At 39.0% G+C, this 23,939-nt stretch overlaps 2 protein-coding genes across 13 annotated transcripts in view; one reads left to right on the forward strand and one right to left on the reverse strand.

Moving 5' to 3' along the window:
• Window positions 1–369: 369 nt before the first annotated feature.
• On the reverse strand, window positions 370–7,961 carry LOC108302568 (phosphatidylinositol glycan anchor biosynthesis class P). 4 transcript variants are annotated; one of them, XM_017526235.2, is made up of 5 exons: window positions 7,854–7,961; window positions 7,214–7,317; window positions 4,378–4,450; window positions 2,010–2,128; window positions 370–714 (listed from the first exon to the last, which is right to left on the reverse strand). In XM_017526235.2, exons 2-5 carry the CDS (start codon window positions 7,293–7,295, stop codon window positions 584–586), a joined length of 405 nt encoding a protein of 134 aa, XP_017381724.1. In that variant the 5' UTR covers window positions 7,296–7,317; window positions 7,854–7,961; the 3' UTR covers window positions 370–583. The 4 variants fall into 4 exon arrangements, with proteins under 4 accessions (XP_017381724.1, XP_017381726.1, XP_017381723.1 ...); XM_017526237.2 differs by having other exon boundaries at window positions 7,726–7,948; XM_017526234.2 differs by having other exon boundaries at window positions 7,744–7,870.
• TTC3 (tetratricopeptide repeat domain 3) overlaps window positions 7,948–23,939 on the forward strand; it is a 127,121-nt gene continuing 111,129 nt past the window's right edge. The window contains exons 1-5 of one of the 9 annotated variants that reach the window (XM_037737665.1): window positions 8,013–8,233; window positions 20,938–21,098; window positions 21,550–21,592; window positions 21,879–22,029; window positions 22,485–22,572. In XM_037737665.1, coding sequence (XP_037593593.1) covers window positions 20,949–21,098; window positions 21,550–21,592; window positions 21,879–22,029; window positions 22,485–22,572 — 432 coding nt within the window. In that variant the 5' untranslated portion in view covers window positions 8,013–8,233; window positions 20,938–20,948. Of the gene's footprint in view, window positions 8,234–16,951; window positions 18,345–20,937; window positions 21,099–21,549; window positions 21,593–21,878; window positions 22,030–22,484; window positions 22,573–23,939 lie in introns of those variants that run through there. The other 8 variants (XM_017526226.2, XM_037737664.1, XM_017526227.1 and 5 more) reach the window with 8 other exon arrangements.

A 23,939-nucleotide genomic window follows, 5' to 3' on the forward strand; every position in this document is an offset into this window, starting at 1 on the left:
TTGCATTCTAGAAGACATTATCTTAATTCCCTGCATAGCACTCATCAAATTATATTTCCTGTTTGCTCAGTTGGCCTCACCTTGCTTCTAAAATATAAGCTCTTTGAGAGAGAATCTTACCATTACATCATCCCTAGTGCCTAGAAAAATATCTGATGCACAGGGAGTACTCAACAAATAATTGTGTCTTAGACATGAATCTGATGGCATAAATATTAAATGTACCCTTCCCCAAAACTAAGGGTTTGAATTCTTGGCCCCTCAGGACAAACAGGAGGAAGGACATCATTGCCCTTTGCAAATTACAAAATAAATGTCTCTCTGGAGGAACTGCTTGATTATACTGAAACTTTTTTTAAAAGTCTGCTATATGGTAATGCAATATTGTATTTATTCTGTTCATTAACAATTAATACTTGAGAACATTTACAATATTCATTGAACATAATCTAAAAGAAGGTCAAGTTACATTTTTTTACATCTCCTTTATTAATAAGAGAGATGGTCGAATTAATTTATGGTCAAAATTATAATGGCAAACATAAATAAATACGTTCTTGGTGTTAGTATGGTTACATACAATTCAGTTTTTGGAGTAAAGTTCTTTGTTTGCAAGAAAGAACATTTGGTTTACTTCAGTAATAGAAATGTCTCTTAATGCCGGAATAGCCTCCTCTTGGTGTTTCTTCTGCTGTTGATTTTTAGCATAGCTATCTGTAAGAAAAGACCAAAAAGCTCTGTTTACCCAAGCAATTTCTTCTTTAGTCTCTGTGTCTGATGGAGACCCACAATTTACTAGGCTGATATCTGGATAGTGAGAAACATGTTTAACATAAATGATTACTTAAATCTTCTCTTTGGAAGAAATGTCCCAATTAAAATAAAAACATAATCAGCAAAGTACTTTTTTCATCTCTAACTTGGAAAGAAATTAATATTTCATACAACTGTACAATGATAATTAGACTCTCATTTGCACATTTCTCATAGGAACAGAATTAGATCCAACCCTTGAAAATGCATTTAAATTGACACTGCAAAACTATTAAATCATTTGGTATAAATATTCATACAAACTTAACAATTTCCCTCTTTGCACAAATTGTCTATTTGCTGCCAATGCCAATGCGTGGAATGCAATGTATCAGAAAGACATTCGAAAATAGTATTATCGATTTTTAAAATACATTGTAGAGGCTAATGAATAAAGGTTTTAAAAAGTTGAAAAATCATACCAGGGAACTTAAAAAATACTTTACTTTCTAGAATCTAAGCAAGCTCAGGAGTCTGATTCATATTGATCTTTAGACTTGAAAGAACTTCAAAAAAATAAAACCACACAAACCTATTGTGGCTCTTTTATCCACTAACTGGAATATGGAGTACACAATGATCCTGAGGAGGATACATGCGCCAAAGTCCTCTTCCTGAACAAGGTCTGCATGTACTATTTGCTATCCCTTAATCAACAGTGTCTGTGCAGGATAAAAGAAGTTTCCCTCAGGCAAAGTTAATGTGAACATATTATAGATACGTATTGAATATACTTGTGGTTTTTATGGGAGCAAATACCTGCTAACCAGTGCTATAATTCACTAGAATTTATTTCTTCCATGAATATAGCTGGTGCATATTCATCAGAACTTAGTTCCTGCATGCAAATATTTCCTTTTGTATAAGTTTGATTTCTCTTAGCTTCTTTTTACTGTCCCGATGCGTATGTATATATGTTTGTTTGTGTGTGTGTGTGTGTGTGTGTGTGTGTGTGTATTTTGGATGGAGTTTCACTCTTGTCATCCAGGCTGGAGTGCAGTGGTGCAATCTAGGCTCACTGCAACCTCTGCCTCCTGGGTTCAAGCGATTCTCCTCCCTCAGCCTCCCAGTAGGTGGAATTACAGGCATGCACCACCAATGTGTGTTTTGCAGCCTGTTCTTGTTGCTTTTCTGGGTAAAAGTGCCAATACTCCACTCTTTCATTGCCCCAGCACTTTCCTTTTATATAAAGTTACCTGTGATTGTATGAATGGAGTCAAGTGGAGAGGTACTCATCATGTTAATTCCAAACAAGAGCACATAGCCAATTACTATAGCAATAAGGAGGTAGACAGGTAATCCAACTGCCCAGTATCTGCCGAAGAGAATATTAAAGTACATAATAGACACTTTTAAAAGTTGCAATTCTCAAGAGTCAGTCACATGGCCAACAGTTTTTAAATTTAAATTTTATAAAGTAATATATGCACATAAGAGACAAATAGTTCCACAAGACTTACAATGAAAAGCTGCAGTCCTCTATCTACCAACCCAACCCTGGGTTGTCTTCTGGTACTTACTTCCTCATTGCTACATAACATGCTCATAGTACTGTTTCATTTTTTTCTATTAGACATTTTCTCTAGACTTCCTAATATGGAGATGAGGAATTAATGTCCTCCTATCCTCTTCTATAGTTACATCACAATTTCTCATTATAGCAGCAGGTTTTAGAAATAGAATTCTAACTATATAAATAATTTTGCAACTGAGGATCTTAGTGCATTATTATGATATATATATATATTTTTTTTTTGAGATGGAGTCTTGGCTCTATTACCCAGGCTAGAATGCAGTGGCGTGATCTCGGCTCACTGCAACCTCTGCTTTCCGGGTTCAAGTGATTCTCCTGCTTCAGCCTCCCAAGTAGCTAGGACTACAGGCATGTGCCACTATACCCAGCTAATTTTTTTTCATATTTTTAGTAGAGATGAGGTTTCATCATGTTGGCCAAGATGGTTGTGTCCGGCCTATTATATATTATCTTGTACAACGTTTTGTTTTTTCTTGAATAATTACGTTTGTCTGTTCACTTGGTTTCCCATGTGTCCATCAATACCAGAGACACAAATTCTCTGTTAAGACTCTATTATGCCTCTCAGTATCATTAAGTACACGAAGTGCTATTTTTTATTGAGTGGTTTTTGTTTTTGTTTTAGAGGAAGCATCTGTCACCCAGGCTGGAGTGCAATGGTGTGATCATAGTTCACTGTAGCCTCAACCTCCTGAGCTCACTTTAGCCCTGGAAGTAGCTGGGACTATAGGTGTACACCACCACGTCTAGCTAATTTTTAATTTTTTTTGTAGAAATGGGGTATTGAGATGTTGCCCAGGTTTATTATTATTATTTTTTTTAAATGATTTGTTCTCTATCATTTTCTCTTTCTGGAACTTCTAATAGTTAGATTTTTATTCCATTTTTTTTTGTTCTAATTTCTAGAGATTACCTATGTTTGATTTTCTAATCTTTCAATTAAAATTTTAATTTTGGCTATAATGTTTACATTTTCCAAATACAGTAATTTCCTGAACATTCCTTTTGTATAACATTCTGTTCTTGTTTCATAGTTATGTCTTTTACCTCTTGAGAATTTATTTAATTTTTTTTTCTGTTTTCTGCATCATCTCTATTTCCTTCAAATTCCCTTTACTTTTCTGCTTTTTCATTTCATGCTAGAGGCTTTCTTTTAATGTCTGGTCACTTAGAGTAATCCATTCATATTTAAAAATGAAGTGCTAACAAGTGAGTTGGAAGCACTATGTGTATGTGGGCAGGGATGGTCAACTGGTGAGCCTCACTCTAAGAGACCTGGCCACTTCACTGGGGTCTTTTTCTGTGTGTAATAGGGTATTATAAGCCTGGAAGACCAGAGAGGGAAGATGGAGGAAGAGGTAAACTTTCTCATTAAGCCATGCAGATTTTCACTTGCTCCCTTGTTTTCAGTAAGATGCCTCATTACCACACTTAGACTAAGTGGCCCCCAAGCTAGAGACTCAACCTTGCCAGAGAGTAAAACTCCTGTTTTCTGCAGGGGAGGGCAGGGTGGGTCTCCCAGCTTTGAGGGCTGAGGGAGGGAAATTTGAAGGCTAGAGCCTTCACATGGTCTTCAAACATGTTTTCGGTAAAACCCAGAATTAAAGAGCTACCTAGTACTCCAATGTCTGAGCTATTCAAGGGTACAAATATTCTTGCTGGCATCCCTACTTCAACAATGTGAAAAACACAGAAACAGAGACCTCTCACCTATCGCAATCCACTTTCCAAAATGTTGATATCTCTTTTCTGCTATCCTATTGTTTCTGTGGGTTTATATCTTAATTTTTTTTTCCTGTAGGGTAATTTCAGCAAGATTTTTGAAGGAAATGGATGGAGATAAACGTGTGTTCATGCCACCACCTTTAATTAGATATATATCAATAGTGATCTTTAAAAAGCTTTCAGTTTCTATATGGCTATTCATGAATTTTAAGAGAATATTTAAGATTTGGGTAGTTTTAAGAAAGGATATGATTCTTCAAAACAGCATTAATCATATCCTCATTTAAGAAATATATTAAACTTACTTTTGAGGCCAATAGGTTAAACCTAAAGAGTTTAGCCAAGATTCAGGAATAAAAGCCCACACGAGGTAAAGTACTGTAGAAAAGAAAAAGATAAAAAAGAGGAAGTCAACAAGAGGTACATTTAATCTATTAAGATTCATATAAAACAGAAAAGCTCCTTTGAAGTGCCCCTGATTCACTCAGAAATGATTTTTCCCTCCTTTCACTTCTTCTAGCTCCTTGTTTGTACAATTCTTATAATTACTGTATTAGTCATTTCTTTAACATCTTAACTCTCACTTTATATTTTAAGCAATTCAGGGATACAAATCATGCCTCAGCAATTGTTATAATCCTTATCACCTACCAATTTGCTTTATGTACAGTATGTGTTCAATACTTCATCCCCACAAGGTTGAAGTTAACTATAGACATTTAGTTGCTCAAAGAGAAATTTACCTATCCAGTTCTAATCTACCACATGTCGAGCTTCTGCCTTATCTCCCAGAGTACAATCTTATCTCCCTTAATCCCAAATCTCTGTGGCACCCGTTACTGTTGTCCCACCATAGCAACAATGGCTAAGTTCTGAGAGCTCACTGTAGGTTAAGCACAGTTCCAAGCATTCTGTACACATTATTTAAGATAATCCTCCAAGACAATCCTCTGAGGCAAGTATGCAATTTTAACTGATGAGGAAATGGAAGCTTAGAAAGGATACATCCACCTACCCAAGGTAAGTGGCGGAGAAAAATTTTACCTATTACATCAGTGATGATGCATTCTTTTCTTAACAAATATGTATTACAGAATTCTGTATGTCAGGAGTGTGGGGCACAATACTGAATCAAAAAGAGATGGCATCTGTCCTCCCTAAACTTAAAGTCTACTAGTGAATAAAGAGTAAATTGGTATTTTCACTACATTGTGATAAGCGCTCATGAATAACAAAAGGTGACACAGAAGTACATTAGAAGGAACTCCTTCCACTCGGTATCCTCATGCCCCTTGTTTAATTTCTCCCCACAGTACATGTTATCACCTGATACTGTACATGTTTTTCTTATTTAATTTGTGCATTGACTACCTCCCCCCAACATTAGAATAAAAACTCTATGAAAGCAGCGCATTTTTGACTGTTTTGGTCCTTGGGCCTGTAACAGCGCCTGGCACATGGTAAGCACTCAATAAATACTTGAGTTAATTTTTGGTTGTGGATATCATGGAATTTAAGTCTTTTTTTTTTTTTTTGAGATGAAGTTTCACTCTTGTTGCCCAGGGTGGAGTGCAATGGTGAGATCTCAGCTCATCACAACCTCCACCTCCCAGGTTCAAGCAATTCTCCTGTCTCAGCCTCCCAAATAGCTGGGATTACAGACATGCATCAGCACACCTGGCTAATTTTGTTATTTTAGTAGAGACAGGGTTTCTCCATGTTGGTTAGGATGGTCTCGAACTCCTGACCTCAGGTGATCCACCCGCCTCAGCCTCCCAAAGTGCTGGGATTACATGAGTGAGCCACTGTACCCAGCCAGAATTTAAGTCTTAAAGTGATTGCTTTTATTTATTCACATAGCTTCTAATCTTTGATACACTCTTTGAACAAGGATTTACAAAAGTGCTAATAATCACATCAGTAGCTAACATAATTTCAGCACTTAACTGTTTCTAGGCATTGTTTTACGTGCTTTACATAAATTACCCCAGTTAATCCTAGCAACAGTCAGAAGAGGCAGCAGAGTGAAGTCAGCCGGTGTACTTGGGTTCAAAATTAGAGGCAGCTTTGCAACCCAGGGCAAATTACTGAAACCCAGTATGCTCATCTCTAAAGTGGGGACAATAACAACAGAAACTACCCCATAGGATTGTTTCATGCGTCATAAGCATTTAAGAACCATCATTATCATTACCTTTTACAGGTAAGGAACCTGAGGCTCCAAAAGTTTACTGAGGGTCCCAGCTCACATGGCTCACCTGTGGGGTCAGAATTTGAACTCAGCTGTAACTTCTTCACTTCAGTTCTAACAGCCTGGCCATTTCATTATCTGCAAGCTGTACTGATGGTACAGGCTGGTATAGTTCAGCTGGGGTTCAGAAGTACTACCACTCTTCCACTTTCCTGGTTTCCAAAGAGTTCCAGAACGTTGGCTCAGGGGCACTCAATTTCCTCTCTCTTGCGTGCCTCATAATTCCCAAATCCTTTTGGGGAGAGACTTGGGGCTTGCTGTGTGACTGGGCATATTAGTGTCTCTGAGCGTCAGTCTCCTTATCTCTAAATGGAAAGTTACCGGGATTAAGGGAGCTCCAGGACACAAAGAATCCACCTTTCAACCCGACTTTTCTGGCCTACTCCTCTTGTTTCTCAGATCCCACTGGGCACACTGGAGCCGTATCAAGCTCCTCATGTCCAAATCCTCTCACAGCCTTTCCACGTCTCCCCTCCCTCCTACTCAGCATCAGTGCCTGGGTAGGGGCGGGGGTATGAAAGCCCTGACTTTCCAGTCTGGTTTCAATATCTCTCAGCCGTGCTCCCCGACACTCGTCGCACTGAGCATTAACTGTAGATTTACTCGTCTGTCTCCTCCACAAAACCACGACCTCCTTAAGGGCAGGGACCAGGCTTTATTCACTCTGCCATCGTGTCTGGAGCTGTATAAATATTTGTAGAGACCAAAACCTCCTAGGCTAGTGCTGGCGTACAACACTCAACAAACACGAGTTCCCTTCTGATTTTCTTAAAAAGAGACATAAGGAGAAAGAATCAACAGTTCGTGTGTGCATAGTCTAACCAATGCATTCTTCCCTTGTCACTGAATGCCAGAAAAAGCCCCTGGCCATCCATCGGGAAAGTACTTACTGAAGACAAATTGGGAGCCTAAGAAAAGAACAAAGCCATAAATCGCTCTTTCTGGCAATGGCGACGGTGAATTTTCCACCATTTTTCCTAGGGCTTTAGACAATCTGTGGAAAAGGAACACAATTAGCCGTCAGCGACGTGCTCCCCCGCACCAGTGGTCCAGTCTCGCCACAGCGCTTCGCCGCGGGGACCGTCCCCGCCCGCAACCCGCGCCCCCACCTCGCGCGCACACGGGCACCCAGGCTAGCGCGTGCCCCGCAGCAGAAGGGGCGGCGCGGGATAGGGCAGGGAGAGGGGAATGGGGTAACAGACGCGCGCTCCAGCTCTGCAAGCGTGGCCTCCCCGCGGGAGGGGAGGGCGGAGAACAAGGCTCGCGCGGCACCCACGAGCACGCGGGCCTACTGGGTCGAGGCGCCCAGCCCCCGGGCCCTGTCCACTCATGGGGGCTTCTGTTTCTCTTTCGAGGTGGGATATACCGGGGGGTCTCGACCTCGGGTCTTTCATACGCCCACCCAGACCCCTCCCGACACCTCTGCCGCCTCAGCACTGAGTCCTCTGCGCAGGCGCCGACCGGGTAGCCGCAGTGGGGGCGGAAAGAGAAAAACTTGAGGGAAAGGCCTAGGCGCGACGGCGCTCCCACCCTGGCGCAGGCGCACGACGACCCTCCTCGGGTGGGAGCCAGAGAGAGCGGGGGCCGGCGGGATCCGTTCGGCTCGCGGCGAAGAAGGAGGGGGCGGTGCGGCGCTGCTGCGCCTGCGCGCTGCTAGCCCACGTGACGCACCTGCATTTAGCGCCGCCGCCAGCTCTCTCCAGCCGTCAGCTGACTTGGAGGGCCGGAGGTGGCGGCGGCGGCGGCGGCTGCGGCGGCGGTGGCGCCGGCCCGCGTCGAGGCTCGCGGGCGGCGGGCCCCGGTGAGTGCACACCCGGCGCGCGGCAGGGCTCCCGGATGTGTCAACTTGTCCCGCTGCAGCCAAGATGCCGGGGGAGCGGGGTCTTCCACACCCCGTCTGTGAGTGTGTGGTGAGTGTGGATGTGTGCTCGTCATCCCGCGTTCCTCGCTGCGGTGCCTGCTGTGTTTGCGTGGGCTGGGGTCCCGCGAGTTGAGGGGGTGTTGCTGCCATTGCCTGCCTCAGTGGGTTTTCCCCCTTGGTCTGCTGCCCGCTTCGCGAGCGAGGCCCTGGGATGCCAGTGCGAGGGTGGGAGTAGTCCCTTTGTGCGCATCTCCCCTGCCCGTGCCTCGGCCGGTGCGTGGCTGACATCTCCTGTGGGTGCAGGGCCCCACGCTCGCGTGTCGCCTTGTGGCCCCCTTTGTGTCGGTGTCCGTGCTCCCTGGCGGCTGCGTAGGCGCTCTCGGCCTCTGCGGGTGGCCCCCCTTTGTGTCACTGCTCTGGTCTGTGGGCTGCGCGTCCCCCAGCGCGCGTGGCCGCGCCTCCTGCGATCGCGACCCCCGCCTAGAGCCTCGCTTGCGCGACTGTGCGTGTCCCCAGAGTGTCTGCGCATGGGTCCTGTCGGGTGCGTGATCTCTTGTGTGCGCGTTTAGTCCTGTCGAGTGCGTGTCTTTTGTGTGCAGGTTTCGCTGGTGCGTGTTCGTGAACGTTCAGGCACACCCCTTGCTCTGTGTGCGTGTGTTCACGACTCTGTTGCCACCTGTTTTCGTGGGAACTGGCAGTCCAGTTCAGGGCCTGTTCCCACGGAACCGACGTTGCGGGGGGGGGGGTAACCCCGGCGCTCCCCTCGCCCCTGCGCCTCTTTCTGAGCATCCTCCCCCACAGACACTAATGGGAAGGGGGAGGACAAGATCGAGTCTGGCCCCCTGCTCCGCAGTGTTGACGCTGTCAGTGTGGCCTGTTCAGAGGACAGAATAAGCGGATCAAAGATAAAAAATGGAGCCGAGACGTAGGTGAATTTGGGCTGGTACCAGTGCGCCATGCCTTTTCCAGAGGCGTCCTGGACGCCAAAAGCCTCTCAGTTGCACAGGCCTTTCAAAATATATGCACATGCCTACTGGGCTATGCCATCCTTGGGCGTTCTTGATGATACCAAATGGTTCATAGAGTATTTTATGGTATTCACCTAAATCTCTTTCTATTTTGCCCAATATCATGGCGAAGGAAACAAGGTAGAAATCTTACAGATTTTACTCCTCCAGAGGGAGCCATTTCCTTGTAACTATGACTCTAGTTAGGACATTTTTTGTTGCAGGTAATTTGCAATTTATCCTAAGGAAAATGGGATTATTGTAAGGATACCTAGGGTAAGAAATTTCAAACCCATTAGGGACCCAGCTACTGCTGTGTTTGCTCAAGCTTTCGTGCTCTGCGCTCAAATGCTGCGTTTTGTTGTCTCTCTGTTCTGCCCGATTTTCTTATTGTCTAATCTTACTTTGTTTTCTTTTAATTTTTGGAATATTTCAAATATAAAATACGGGGGGGGAGAGCTAACCAATCCATGATTCAGATTTTACAGACGTGATTATTTAATATTTTGCCAAATTTACTTCAGATATTCGTTTTTCTTTAAAGAAAGAAAATTGCTCTCAGTTCCTCCCCCTCCTTTTCTAGAGATAGCCACTGCGTTCAGGTTTGTGTATATCTTTCCTTTGCGTATTTTATACTTTGATCACAGTGAATCCATACGCAATACATACTATTGTTTGTTTTTAAACTTTAATGGTATTAAAATATACGTGCCTTTGTGCAACTTGCTTTTTTTTTTTTTTTTTTTTTTTTTTTTTTTTTTTTTTTTTTTTTTTTTTTTTTTTTGCTCAGCATCATATTTTGAGATTCGTATATGAACAAATTGAATAATTATGTTATCTTTGGTTCATTCATTTTAATTGCTGGTATAGAATTGCATTGTGTGAATATACCGTATTTATTTATACATTCCCCTGTTGATAGACTTTGAACTTGTTTCAGTTTTTGACTCTTAAAAACAGTCCTGCAATAAATATCTTTGTACTTGTCTGCTTGTGCACACATTTGGAAGTTTCTGTAGGAAATACACCTCGGTAGTAGATTGGCTGGACTGTAGGGCATGTGCATCTTCAACTTAACCAAATGTCACAGAAGCTCTTGAAGTGGTTGTACCAATTTTCACTGTCACTGGTATTGAGTAAGAACATCATTTCCTCACAACCCTGCTAACACTTTATGTTATTAGACTCTACATTTTTGCCTTCTCTTTACTGACCAGCTTCCTTATGACTTTCGCTTGCTGCTAAATTTGCTTGTAGCTACTTTGGCTTCTCTTGTAGCCCTGTGTCAGCCTATGGATTTATCTCTCACAGCTAATTGGCTTAGTCTTTATCTCTTTTGGTTCTCATAAGATTAATTCCAATGAATATTTTGTATACCTAATGTATGTCAGTTCCTATGGTTGATGTATAGATAGAATTTCCATGATATGTTAAATATGTACCTCTTTAGTGGCAGGTGAGGTGATTTAATTAAAAGTATATTTTTTCATATGATGAATGTTTAAAAAAATTTTCTTTTCCATTTTATTGTAGTATTTGATAAGTTCAAAATATGTGTAACACATATGTAAGCTGTATAGCAAAACAATAAAATGAACACCTATGCGTTTACCACTCAATCCAAGAATCAAAATGACCAATATTGAATGTGTTTACTTCCAGAGGTGACTGCTGTTCTGAATTGTGTATATTATGTCTTGTTTTTAAAAATAATTTTATCAGATATGTATATATCCCTCAAAAATGTGTTGTATGGTTTCTGTTTTTGAGTGGAAAAAGAATCATATTGGGTATAGTTTTCTGGGACTTGCTTATTTCGCTTGATGTTATGTTTCTGAGTCACTAATATTGGGTATAGATATAAGTCATTAATTTTCACTGCTGTGTAATATTCCTTGTGTGAATATAACACAGTGTATGCATTCTTCTGTTGATGGGCATTTTGGTCGTTTCTAGGTTTTGCTGTTATGAAGATTCTTGTACATACTTTTTGGCTCACAGTTGTAAGAATTTCTCTAATTTTCACACTGGGATATATGACCCCCAGAGGAGTAATGAAGATTTTCTAAGGAGTATGAGGGTCCAAATGATGTTAATAAATCAGTTTCTAGATCACTGCATTCCACAGATACTCTTTCCTAAAATTGATAATGCCTGAGGCCTCCTGCTGGTGCTACTTTCTCACCTTATGTTTCTAACACAGCACTTTACGTAAGAAAGGCAAACCACAGGTCCTTGTGGAATCTTACTATGACATTGCCCTAAGTGGGAAAATAAAGGGATATATATATATAATTTTTTTTGAGTGGAGTTTTGCTCTTTTTGCCCAAGCTGGAGTGCTGTGGGGTGATCTCGGCTCACTACAACCCCTGCCTCCTGGGTTCACGAGATTCTCCTGCCTCAGCCTCCTGAGTAGCTGGGATTCCGGGGGCTCACTACCACGCCTGGCTAGTTTTTTGTATTTTAGTAGAGATGGGATTTCACCTTGTTGGCCAGGCTGGTCTTGAACTCCTGATCTCAGGTGATCCACCCACCTCGGCTCCCAAAGTGCTGGGATTACAGATGTGAGCCACTGTGCCCAGCCTACCAAGGGATAATTTAAAATACTGCTATGGTGTTAGGGAAAGCCTCTTTTAATCCTGGCACTTCCCCATCTGTTTACTCAAGAGTTACATTTCCAATAAAGTTTCATTTTTTATGTTATCAGGGTATATTTTTTGACCAACCATATGCTAGTAATAATTACAATAGACATTTAAAATAATGTAGAATATACATTTAAAATAATGAGATAACAAGAATCAGCTTGTTACATGATACGAATATCACATGACTTTAAAATGTTACTGTGATATTCTAGAAGTTCACTCTTTGCAATTATTTAAACTTCTGGTGATAGTTTTTGAATTTCATCTTAATAGGTAAAGGGTATGTAATTTTAAAAAGCACTTTTGGTGGTTTGTGAGCCAAAAAAAAAAAAAAAAGTGTTGAAATACCACCATGGTAATTTGTTCAGCAGGGGGAAAAAAAAAGAGGAAAGAAGTACTGCCATGTTACCCTGGTAAGCTATTTGCTAACAGTGGGATTGCTAGGTCAGGAGTATGAAAGACCAGCTTTACAAAATAATGTCAGATTGCTTTCTGAAGTGGTTGTAACAGTTTGTACTTTGGCCAGCACTTTTTTCTGTTTATATACTTCGATCAACAGTGTGTAAGAGTTACAGTTGCTCTACAACCTCTGCAACACTTGTTATTGTCAGACTTAATATTTACCAATGGAATGGGTGTGAAATGATGTATCGTTGTGGTTTTAATTTGAATTTTTTGTTATTAATGAGATCTAGCATCTTTTGTATGTTTATAGAACCATCTTTGTTTCCTTTTTATGAAATACCTAGTCATATTTTTACTCTTTGTTCTGATGGGTTGTCTTTTAAAATTGATAAACTGGTAGCATTGATTCTGTGCATTGTAAATATCTTCTGGTTTGTGGCCTGTCTTTTCATTCTTCATGGTGTATTTGGTGAACAGAAGTTCTTAATTTTATCATAATCTAACTGGAACCTTTCTTGCCCTGGACTTATAAAGACATTCCTCTGTTTCTTTTTAGAAGTTTTAAAATGATATCTTTCACATGTAAGTTCATAATTCATCTGGAATTGATTTTTGTGTAGTTTGTGAGATAGTGATCCACATTCATTTTTTTTCTCCTGTGTGGTTCAATACCATGTATTAAATTGGCCTCTGTTCACCACTGATCTGCTATGCTATCTCTTTTACATGTTTAGTTACTACCTGCATGGGTCTGTTTCTGGCTTGCCTTTCTATGTCACTTGTCACCTTGTCTGTCTGTGTATTCGTACCACACTGTCTTAATTATTAATATTATAGTTTTACTTGAAATCTTGGTATCTGAGGAGAACATTGAATCTCATCTGTTTTTGGTCATTTGTTCTTAAGAATCAGCTTGTTACAATTAATTGAATCAGTTTGAGGGAGAATATAAATCTTTAAGATTTTGATCGTTTTTATCTAAGAATATGGTATGTATCTCTATTTATGTAAGGTTTTAGTATAGTTTTATAGTTTTCTCCATAGAGATCTCCTACTTTTTATGTGTTGATTCTGATGTTATTGTTTTTGTTGCTATTATAAATGGTGATATTCTTAAAGATTTTATTTTAACTTATTTATTGTTAGTAAATAGAAATTTAATGAAATTTAAAAAATATTGACCTTTAGTCATCCACTTGATAAACCTGCTACTTCTAATATTTTTTCTGAAATCCCTTTGGATTTTCTATGTGGATAATTATATCATTTGCAAATACTGACAGTTCTGGGTCATCAATTCTAGTTATTTTTGTTTTTAAGCTGGTTATGTTCAATGGAAGTGATTATGATTATTCATTAGAAGTGATTATAGTGGGCATAGAGGTCTTGCTTTTGAGAATATCTTGTGTATTTTCTCCTTTAATCTGTTAAATGTAATGAATTCCATTTTATAGATTTAAAACACTTTGTTTTCTTTTGTATTCTTTCTTGAAATCCAAGTTGGTCTTTATGATTTTTTTTTTATGAATTACTGAATTGAGTTTGCTCATGTTTTATTTAGATTTTCATGTCTGTTTATGAATAGACTCACCGCTCATTTTTCTTTATTGGCTGTCTTATCTGACTTTGGTATTAAAGTTACACTGACTTTATACCATGAGTTAGAGGGTAGTTTCTCTTCTTCTGTTCCCTGGGAGACGTTTGGATTGGAGTGATTTGTTTTTTAAGAGCTTGGTGGAACTTAAGTATAAAGTCATTTATTTTCTTCTTGGAGTTTTAGTAGTAATTAGCAGTTGAATAGTCACAGGACTGTTCAGGTATTCTATTTCTTTTAGTCAGTTTTGGTAAGTTTTAGAAATCTGTCCTTTCATCAGAATTTTTAAGTTTTTCACATCAAGTTTATGGTATGTTTTTGTTGTTTTTTGAGGTGGAGTCTCCCTCTGTTGCCCAGGCTGGACTAGTGCAATGGCGTCATCTCAGCTCCTGCAACCTCCACCTCCTGGGTTCAAGCGATTCTTTTGCCTCAGCCTCCTGAGTAGCTAGGATTACAGGCATGGGCCACCGTGTCCGGCTAATTTTTTTGTATTTTTAGTAGAGATGGAGTTTCACCATGTTGGCCATGCTGCTTGCAAACTCCTAACCTTAAGTGGTCTGCCCACCTTGGCCTCCCGAAATTCTAGGATTTCAGGCGTGAGCCACGGCTCATGGTATGGTATTAATTCTGTTTTTAATCTCTATTTTCTGTGTATGTGTTCCCTTTTCTCATTTTGAATATTATTTATGTCAAACTTCTCTTACTTGATCAGTCTTGCTAAAAGTTTGTCCATTTTTTAAATCTTGGCAGAGGATTAACTTTTGGCCTAATTTGACCTATTATTTGTTTTTTATCACATTGATCTTTTTTCTCTTTTATTTCCTTTTACTTTCTTTCAGTTTATCATTTTACTATTTTTCTCACTTAAATTACATGCTTAACATTAATTTTCAGCATTCTTATTTCCTAGTGTAAGCAGGTAAGGCTTACACTAGGAAATAAACTTTCTCAAAGTTCATTTTTGCTTTATCTAACATAGTTTAATTTATAGCGTTTTTGTTAACTTTAAAATCTAAGTATTTTTAAATTTCTATTTTGATTTTTTCTTTGATTTATGAGTTACTTAGACTTTTAAAAATTTTCAAATGTGTCTATATTATTTTCTTTTAATTATTGATTTTTTAATTGTGTTTGCCAGAAAATATTTTAACCTTTTTAACATCCTTTTTTGCCCTGCTTTATAGCCTTGTACGTAGTGAATTATTAGAATTGTTCTGTGTATACTTGTGAAGAGTATATATTCTGTTAATTGTGTTGTTTTGACAGTCTCTATTCTTATTAATTTTGGTTTATCTTGTCATTAACTGAGAGAAGTGTGTTGCAATATCCTACCATTACTACTTTCTAACAGATTTCCTGTAGTTAGTTATAACAATTTTTGTTCTTCTGTATTTTGAGACTCTTATTAGCTACATGCAAGCTTAACATTACTTTCCTAGTGGGTCGAACTTTTACTATATTGTGATTTTCTCTATCTCTAAGTTTGCTTCTTTGTTTTAGAGGTCTTTAGTCTGATTCCATCTTTCTTTTGGTGTTATTTCTCCTGGAATATTCTTTTCCTTCATTTTACTTTGATTTTTCAAGTGTCCTTACATTTTAAGTGTCTCTTATAAGGAACATATTACTGGATTTTTCTTTTAATCACACCAGGCAATCTCCGTCTTGTAATTGGTAGGTTCCAAGTGTCTTGGTTGTTGGTTGATTCAATTTTAGATGTTAAAAACAAGTCTTAAAGTATTTTTATTTTACATTCGTTCTTAACAGATCATTTTGATGGATGTATAGTTGTAGGTTGGTGTTTGTTTTCTGTCAGGATAGAGATACTATTCTATTGCTTATACAAAGTGCGCTGCCAGTTTTATGCTTTTTTGAAGAAAATATCTTTTTTCTTTTAGTTACATTGGATTTTCTGACTTTGGTGTTACATCATTTCACTTCTAAGTCTTGTTAGGGATTATATTTATCCTATTTTGGATGCATGTGTTTCATGATTCTGCATTTTGCCTTCCATGAGATCTAGAAGTTTCTGAGCCCTGTATTCTTTACATTTTATGTCTCATTAATCTGTTCTCTGCTGCTGGAACTTTAACTGTGTGTGTATGTGTGTGTGTATATATATATATATGTATATATATATATACATATATATATGTACTAAACTGTTGCCAGATCACTTATTCTTTATCTTTCATATTTTTTTATCTGTTTCTCTTTACCAGAATTTACAGTGCTGAGTAATTTCATAAGGCATATATTTTAGTTCACCAATTTTCTCTTGAACTGTGCCTAATATCCTCTGTAACCCATCCCATCTTTTTTTTTTTCTTTTAACAATTGCATTTTTAATTTCTAAAAGTTCTGCTTGGTTCTCTTTTGATATACCCAGTCATTCTTTGTCTTCTCATGTTATTTGGTGATTTTTGTGACTCTATAGGTATTCTGTGGACTATATCAGGCATTCCTAATGTCTGATATCCTTTGGAAGAGGGATGTCTAAATTTATTACTATTTTGTTGTTGTCGTTGTTGTCTCTCCCTCAATGTAACAGTCACCTCCTGTGTTCGGTGATCATTGATTATGAACTTCTGTTTAATTGATCTTTGTGGGAATCTTGAGAGTCTAAATTGGGAATGCTTTCTTTCTGAAAGCATTTTTATCAAATTTGTCTGGGAGCCAGGAAGTTTAACTGGGATCACTTTTCAGTTCCTATATTTTGTTTCTGGCCCAGTGCTCTGTGTCTTGATCCTACTACTGCTCTTGGCACCACTATTTATGGCTCTAAACTGTAGCCACGTTTAATTTCTAGCTCAAGGTTTGTTGCTTTTGCGTGGAGAGTGTGGCTTCAAATTTTCCCGTTTCTATGATCTCAGCAAAAACATCCAAAAAGTATTTTTTAAAAATCTAGGATCTACCTTTTTCTCCCAATAGTACATTCCCCCAGAGTGTCTAGTTCACCATAACTGATGAGATCAGAAGTTCTTTATTTTAATATTTTAGTAGTATATTTATTTTTGTTTGTATTAGAAAAAATTTTATGGTACCAAACAAGGATTCTTGGTGATATCAACATTTCTATTACAACTAGTTTACATCTAAGTTAAAATTTGAGTTATCCTAAAGAAAACTGTTAAGTGAATAGCAGTACAGATGACAAGTAGATTACACAATATATCCTCTGGATCCAAAGTGACCCTACAGAGATAAACCTGTGATGATGAAACAGGGTGAAAACTGCTATCAGAGACATGGGCAAGGTGCTCTTGTTTACAGAGAAGAGGTGCAAAAATAAACTTGATGGTAGTGAGAAGATCAGTTAATCTTTCCTGGAATTGGGTATTAGGGACTGATAGGCATTAGGTAGTTGCAGAATAAGTTTTGTTTAGGAAGGACAAGCAGTTGGGTATGACTGGCTTCTAGGTTGTGTGTCATGGAGTGACTGGGGATAAAAGCGGGAGCAACATCACAAAAGGTCTTCTATGCTTTTATTAGGGAAGTTGGACTTTATTCTCAAACTGAAGGGAAGCTGTTGCATGGTTTTAAGCAGTAAAGTGGTATGATCAGAGTTTTAGAGGGTGCCGAGATTGAAGGCAAGCCTGACCAGAGGAGACTTCTTGTTAAATTGGTTCAGAGGAGAAACGATGAAGGCAGTGGTACTGGGCATGAAGAAGTATATGTGTGCTAATTTAACATTTCTTAGGGAAGCAGAAATGACAAGAGTTAGTGGTCATTTGGACAGAAATGTTGAAGGAAACTGGGGAGTCTAGGTTGACTCCCAGGGTTTAGGTTTGGGTAGTAAAATGGCATGTAGAACAATTATGATAAACAGGATACAGAAAGAGGAAAGAACTTGGTTTCATTTGTTTGTTTTTGAGGAAAAAGATGTTTGTTTTTGAACTTACTGATTCTGAGGGGCTTGTGGGACATCTTGGTTAAGATCCTGTAGTAGTTGACAGGGATTGACAGGGAGGGTCTGGAAGTCAAGTGATACAACCCTGCCTGGAAAGATTTGGGAGCCTTCATCATTTGAAAGTTTGGAAGCCATTGTTTACTGCAGTGCATTTGAGAGAATTTAAACTGGTACATAGATAAACACTTGAAAAAATTTTAGTAGATAGGAATTTAATGTTTATGAGAAACATAATTTGCACATCTAACCTTTGATAATCATTGACATCATCACTTAGGCCAAATGAGCTCAATAAAAGGGAAATATAAACTAAAAATATATGTGATACATGGAAATGGCAAACATCATGGTGAAGCTATATAAACGATGAAAGTTCAGAAAGTGCTGTGTTAAGCCATGGGTGTGGTGGATAAATTTACCCAAGGAGAGAGTAAGAGTGAGAAGAAAAGAGAGTTGACATTGGGTGGCGGGGAATGGAGAAGAAGAGCCCATGAAGGAAACTGAGGAAGAGCAGCCAGACGAATAGGAGGAGAACCAGAGAAGATGGTCTTTGGAGTCCAAATGAAGAGTTCTGAGGAGGAAGTGGTCCACAGCGTCAAGTAAGTTGTAAGCTGAAAAGTGCTCTTTGGATTTAGCAATTAAGGTAGACTATTTAGCTGGAAGCATCCAAACAGTGGATTTAAAAAAAACTCATCTAACATTAAGGTTAAAGAAAGCTGGTATTTATAGCATTTCTCATATACCTGGTACTCTTCTAAGCACTTCACATGTGTTAACTGATTATTCAGGTAGGTAGTATTGTTATCCCCATTTGATAAACACAGAGGAAGCACGGAGAGGTTAAGTAACTTATCCAAGATTGCACACGCAAGGAAACAAGAGAGCCAGGATTCAAGCCGAGAGTCTTGGCTACAGAGTCCATGTTCTTAACCACTTTGTCACATTGCCTCTCTAGTTAAAAACAAAATAGAAAATAAAAATTACCCCAATGCCGTAATTACAGTACAATTGGTGCTGTGTGTGGTATCAGTGAGATTTGCCAGGCTTGAATGACCAGTATCAGTCTGCCAGGTTTGAACGCATTAATTGTATTGTAATTGACGCCATGATGCGTGGGCTGTGACAGTTCTTGGCTCTTTCTGTATTTTATGCCAAAAAAGTTTGTGAGACAAGTAAGTTTAGCACATACCTCATATTATGTGCTATAGTTTGGGTGCTCCAGTGTCTTTTTTCTGTTCATTGTTCACTTTTGGAGTTAAATTTTTTAAACTCGAAGTATTTATGCAGAATAGGTCAGGTTCTAGACATTATAGATAACCAGTTTTGTGGAAGGTCATTAATGATCTTAATGAAAGTAGTTTCCCTTGAATGGTAGAATTGGAAACCAAATCATAGGAAACTGAAAGTGAATGAGAATGGAGGATTCAGATGGGTGAAAAATGAAGAGTTCTTGATGAAGTTGAAGAATGACTGTGGTAGGAAATCAGGAAGACATGAGCGTAATGACTCTCGGCTATGGTCAGAGAGGAGCTAATAAGAGTATAAAAGATTTAAAAACTGGTTTGACCTAGGTAGTGACCTGAGGTGTTGCCCTGGGGTGGGAGAGCCTGGTGAGGTGGGCAGTGAAGTTCATGTTAGTTGAGGAGGTTGTTAAACTACAAGGCTGGGGTATTGTGTGCATGGACCTTGATGTGGCTGGGATGATAATAGAATTTGGAGGAAAGAGAAAAACACTCAACTAGTTGCCATTGATCTTGAAAGGTGACAGTAACCAAAAGATAAGTAGGTGGCAATAACAGGAAAAGTGGATGTAGTGAAAGAGAGTGTTTGAGAGTAGAAACTATGGCAACTAAAGACTGGATTGGAATCCTTCCTAGCTTGGTGACCTGAACAAATTACTTAATTTTACTGAGCATTTTCCCATCTGTACAGTTGAGATGATGATAATTGTGTCTGCCAAGAAGAATTGCTGTGAGGAATAGTGAAATGCATGTAAAACATCTGGTACAGTATGTGGCACGTAGTACAAATAGTTTGCTAGAAGATTGTTGCTGTTCTTCACTTGTGATACTGTGAGGTTTTCATACGGCAACTTGGACATCAGGAGATGGATTGAGCAATTGAATAGATTTGTATTTCAGGGACTGGTGGTGGTCTTGCTTTGGAAAGAAGAAACTTGGTTTATCCTAATAATAGTGGGATAATAATGGTGAAGTGATAGGTATAAGGAACAGTGTTAATGATGTGCTGGTGGTGATAGGAAAAGAAAGCCATTATGTGGGCAAGAGCTAGACGTAATAAAATGGCGCATTTTTCAGTGATGTTTAGGCTATGTAGCTATTCTCTGATAACTATACAAATCCTCATTATTGAAAGTTCTTCAGGAAAAAAAAAACCCTGAAACTTTAGCACTAAACCCCCTTCCCTACCATTGAAATAAGTATTTTTAAAACATGGCTTTTGATAATGCAAGGTTTTTTCCTTTTTTTGCGAGTTAGCAGTGTCAATTGTGTATTGCAGTAGTTGTGAGAGCATTAGAAGCAGCAGTCAATAGGAGGATGGAAGGTCTGGATGCCGCCTTGGGGAGTTAGGAGATTGGCAGACTTACCTGTATCACTCAAGCCCTACTCCTTTGCCTGGGATAGAAACACACTGAGAGATTGATAGGAGAATATGAGCAGTTGATAGGAAACAGTTCTCAGTGGAGTCAGGATTTAGGTCAGGCCAGGAGGTTGAGAATATAGCAGTTTGTGTTGGTGAAATGGCATATTTCATAGAATGCAGTAAAGGAGGTAGGGTACAAGTGCAGCAATGGGAAGATGTCTTTTTTTAATTCAGCAAACACTTACTTGAGAGCTTACCATGTGCTAGGCACATACAAAGATACATCAGATGCCCTTAATAATCCTCCATTTAAAGGAGACATGTGAAGGGATTAACTTAGAATAGAGATGGTGAATACATGAACCTGAGGAAAGGAAGAAATAGATTAAATAATCTGGAGAGAGTCAGGGGAGAAGAACGGCAGAATGGGGACAGGAATCTTTCGGAGCTCAGTGTTTTGATTGGAATATTTTTTTGGGGGCATAGGTTCCAAGTATTTTTCTAATATACCATAGAAGCCAGGAAAACTGTTTCTTCTGTCATCTCAAATGATTTAATTACTGACTTGAGTTTGTGTTGTCTCTTTAGACTTGTGCATCATGAACAATTTTGCCGAGGGAGATTTCACTGTGGCGGATTGTGCCTTGTTAGAAGATTGCCCTTACGTGGACGTGGATGATTGTGTGTTTGCGGCTGAATTTATGACCGATGATTATGTTCGTGTGACTCAGCTTTACTGTGATGGGGTGGTAAGTAGGTTTGCTAATTTTTTGTTTTTGACATTGTGTGTTGAAGGTTTTCTGGTTTAGGGCTGGCTGAGTAAAGATGTTTTTGTGCTACGTGGGTTTTGACAGGGAAGAAGGAACACACGTTTTTGAAAAGGTGATTTGAGAAGGGAAAGTAAGCAGTGGGTCAAAAGTAAGATTGTGGAATGCCAGAGAACGAGTGGTGGCAAAAGGCAGTTTTCTGACGGGATTGGAAAAGCTCTTGGGGAGAGCCATAGAAGCAAACTCAGGAAATACTGTGAAAAGGGTCTCAAATTAATACTCATTGGCTGAAGATGTGTTTGAAGCATACACATCTTCACTGAATGTGCACTGAAAGTTCTTTGGTTAGTTTTGATAATCCCTAGATTAAAAATCAGTAACTATACTTTTACATTTTACTAGATACAAATCAAAGGAATTTTCTTATTTTTAGGGTATGCAATATAAAGATTATGCTCAAAGTGAGAGAAATTTAGGTGAGTACATGGTTTTTTAATGTTAATTTATGGGATAGATTATGGGATAAAGGGAGGTCCATCCATCCTGTCATAGCAACACAACAGATTTATATGAAATCAGAACTTTTCTTTGTTAAAATAGACTTTTAGCTAGCACTTAAATATTCTTAACATTTAACAGGCTAAAATACTTCATTCATTTATTGGCTCTCCATATACACTTTTCCTTTTTTGCTGTTAACAATGATGATTCATTCCAAAATGAGGCTCAAACATTAATTTTAAACTTTTTTTTTAAATTGAGAATTTGACATCTGCAATATATGGTGTAGTAAACCAGTTTCTGTCCTACGAGATTATTGTGATGCCATCAAAATAAATATCTTCTGGCCACTTCTGTTTCAACATCAAAACAGTTCTGTAATATCACGATTGCATCCCTGTGTGGACGCCAAGTAAGTTACTATATGTTACTCATTTTGTATGGCCAGTGATAGAAGCATATTGCCCAATACTGAGGAATGCAAGTTCAGTAGTAGGCTTATGTGTTACTCTTGTATGCTGCTCAATTTTTGTTTAATAAGGTGGAAAAAGCAAATACTTGAGATTTGGATGTGAATGAATAATGGTAAAATAATCAGTGAAATTCTGAATAGTATTAGATGGTAGACTTGAAGCTGAGTTGAGAAGAATTAACATGCTTGTTTATAAATATCAGTGTTATAGGACAGAAGAGAAGAAAACGATACAATATTTTGTTCATTTAATAAATAGTTTAGTTATTGTTACCTAGAGCGAAGAAAAAGAGAACTTATTTTTTTAATGGTTTGAGATATATAATTAAGCACAAAGTTCAATGAATTTCTATATATGAGAATCTAATCTTTTAAAAAATAAATTTGTCTTTAAGCAATTCACGTGCTTCTGAGATAAATTTGAAGAAATTACAACATCTTGAGTTGATGGAAGATATTGTGGATTTGGCAAAGAAAGTTGCTGTAAGTGGTAGAATGTAGGTTCCCCCTCAGCCCTTGATTTAAATAATATAAGCATTTATATGGTATTAGGCTCATATGACTAATTTATAGCAGTTAACAGGTAATGAAGTGGTTAACATAAGATGAACCTGCTATCCATCAGTGGATGCTTAGTATTTGAGACATCAGGGAGATGGCTGCTGTCATGGTTCTATATTGGGGACCAGGACTGCATCTTATTAAAGGACAGAAATGGAAACTTGTTACAGAAAGTGGGGCATGGGTTCATAGAAACCTCTGCCACGGGTTCTGAAAGTGATGTGCTCTATCTGTTGATATAAAATCACATCACCATCAACAAATATTTTGTCTTTGGGTAGGGGTAGACTTTGTCAGGGCATATTTTAGAAGGTGTCCTTCCTTGTACTATGTTGAGAGTTTTTTTGTGGCTTAAAAATTTTTTTTGACAACTATTTGATAGCTTTCTAAATTTCACTTGGTTATGGAGCCAAGTGCTGTTCTTGGTACTATTATATTTAGAAAGAGCATTCTGATGTTTATTTTCTGCAGTAGTTCTTTGCAGTAACATACAAGCCAGCATACCTTTATTAAAACACTTAAGTGCAATGTGCTTTTTATTATTTGAGATGGAGTCTCCCTCTTTTGCCTATGCTGGAATACAGTGGCGAGATCTCGGCTTACTGCAATCGCTGCCTCCCAGATTCAAGTGATTCTCCTGCCTCAGCCTCCCGAGTAGCTGGGACTCTAGGCGCCCACCACTATGCCTAGCTAATTTTTGTACTTTTAGTAGAGACGGAGTTTCACCATGTTGGTCAGCCTGGTCTCGATCTCCTGAGTTCAGGTAATCCACCTGCCTCGGGTGTTGGGATTACAGGTGTGAGCCAATGCGCCTGGCCTAGTGCAATGAACTTTGAAAATTCATGTTGGCTGGTCACAGTGGCTCATGCCTGTAATCCCAGCACTTTGAGAGGCCGAGGCAGGTGGATCATTTGAGATCAGGAGTTCGAGACCAGCCTGGCCAACATGTTGAAACCCTATCTCTACTAAAAATAGAAAAATTAGCCGGGCCGTAGTGTCACGTACCTGTAATCCCAGCTACTTGGGAGGCTAAGGCAGGAGAATCGCTTGAGCCTGGGAGGCGGAGGTTGCAGTGAGCCGAGATCATGCCACTGCGCTCCAGCCTGGACGACCTAGTGAGAACATGTCTAAAGATTATACTAAGTTATTTTACTACTAGAACCCTTTGAGAGACTATTTTGGAATTCTCGTTTTAAGGTCTTAAGGGGTAACTTGGTCATGTAAATTTTTGTGTGAAGTATAGTATTGTGTACATATGGCAGTATTCCCAAAATGTAGGCCATTTTTCC

Source organism: Cebus imitator, unplaced genomic scaffold (assembly GCF_001604975.1).
Source record: "Cebus imitator isolate Cc_AM_T3 unplaced genomic scaffold, Cebus_imitator-1.0 Scaffold41, whole genome shotgun sequence".
Classification (NCBI taxonomy): domain Eukaryota; kingdom Metazoa; phylum Chordata; class Mammalia; order Primates; family Cebidae; genus Cebus; species Cebus imitator.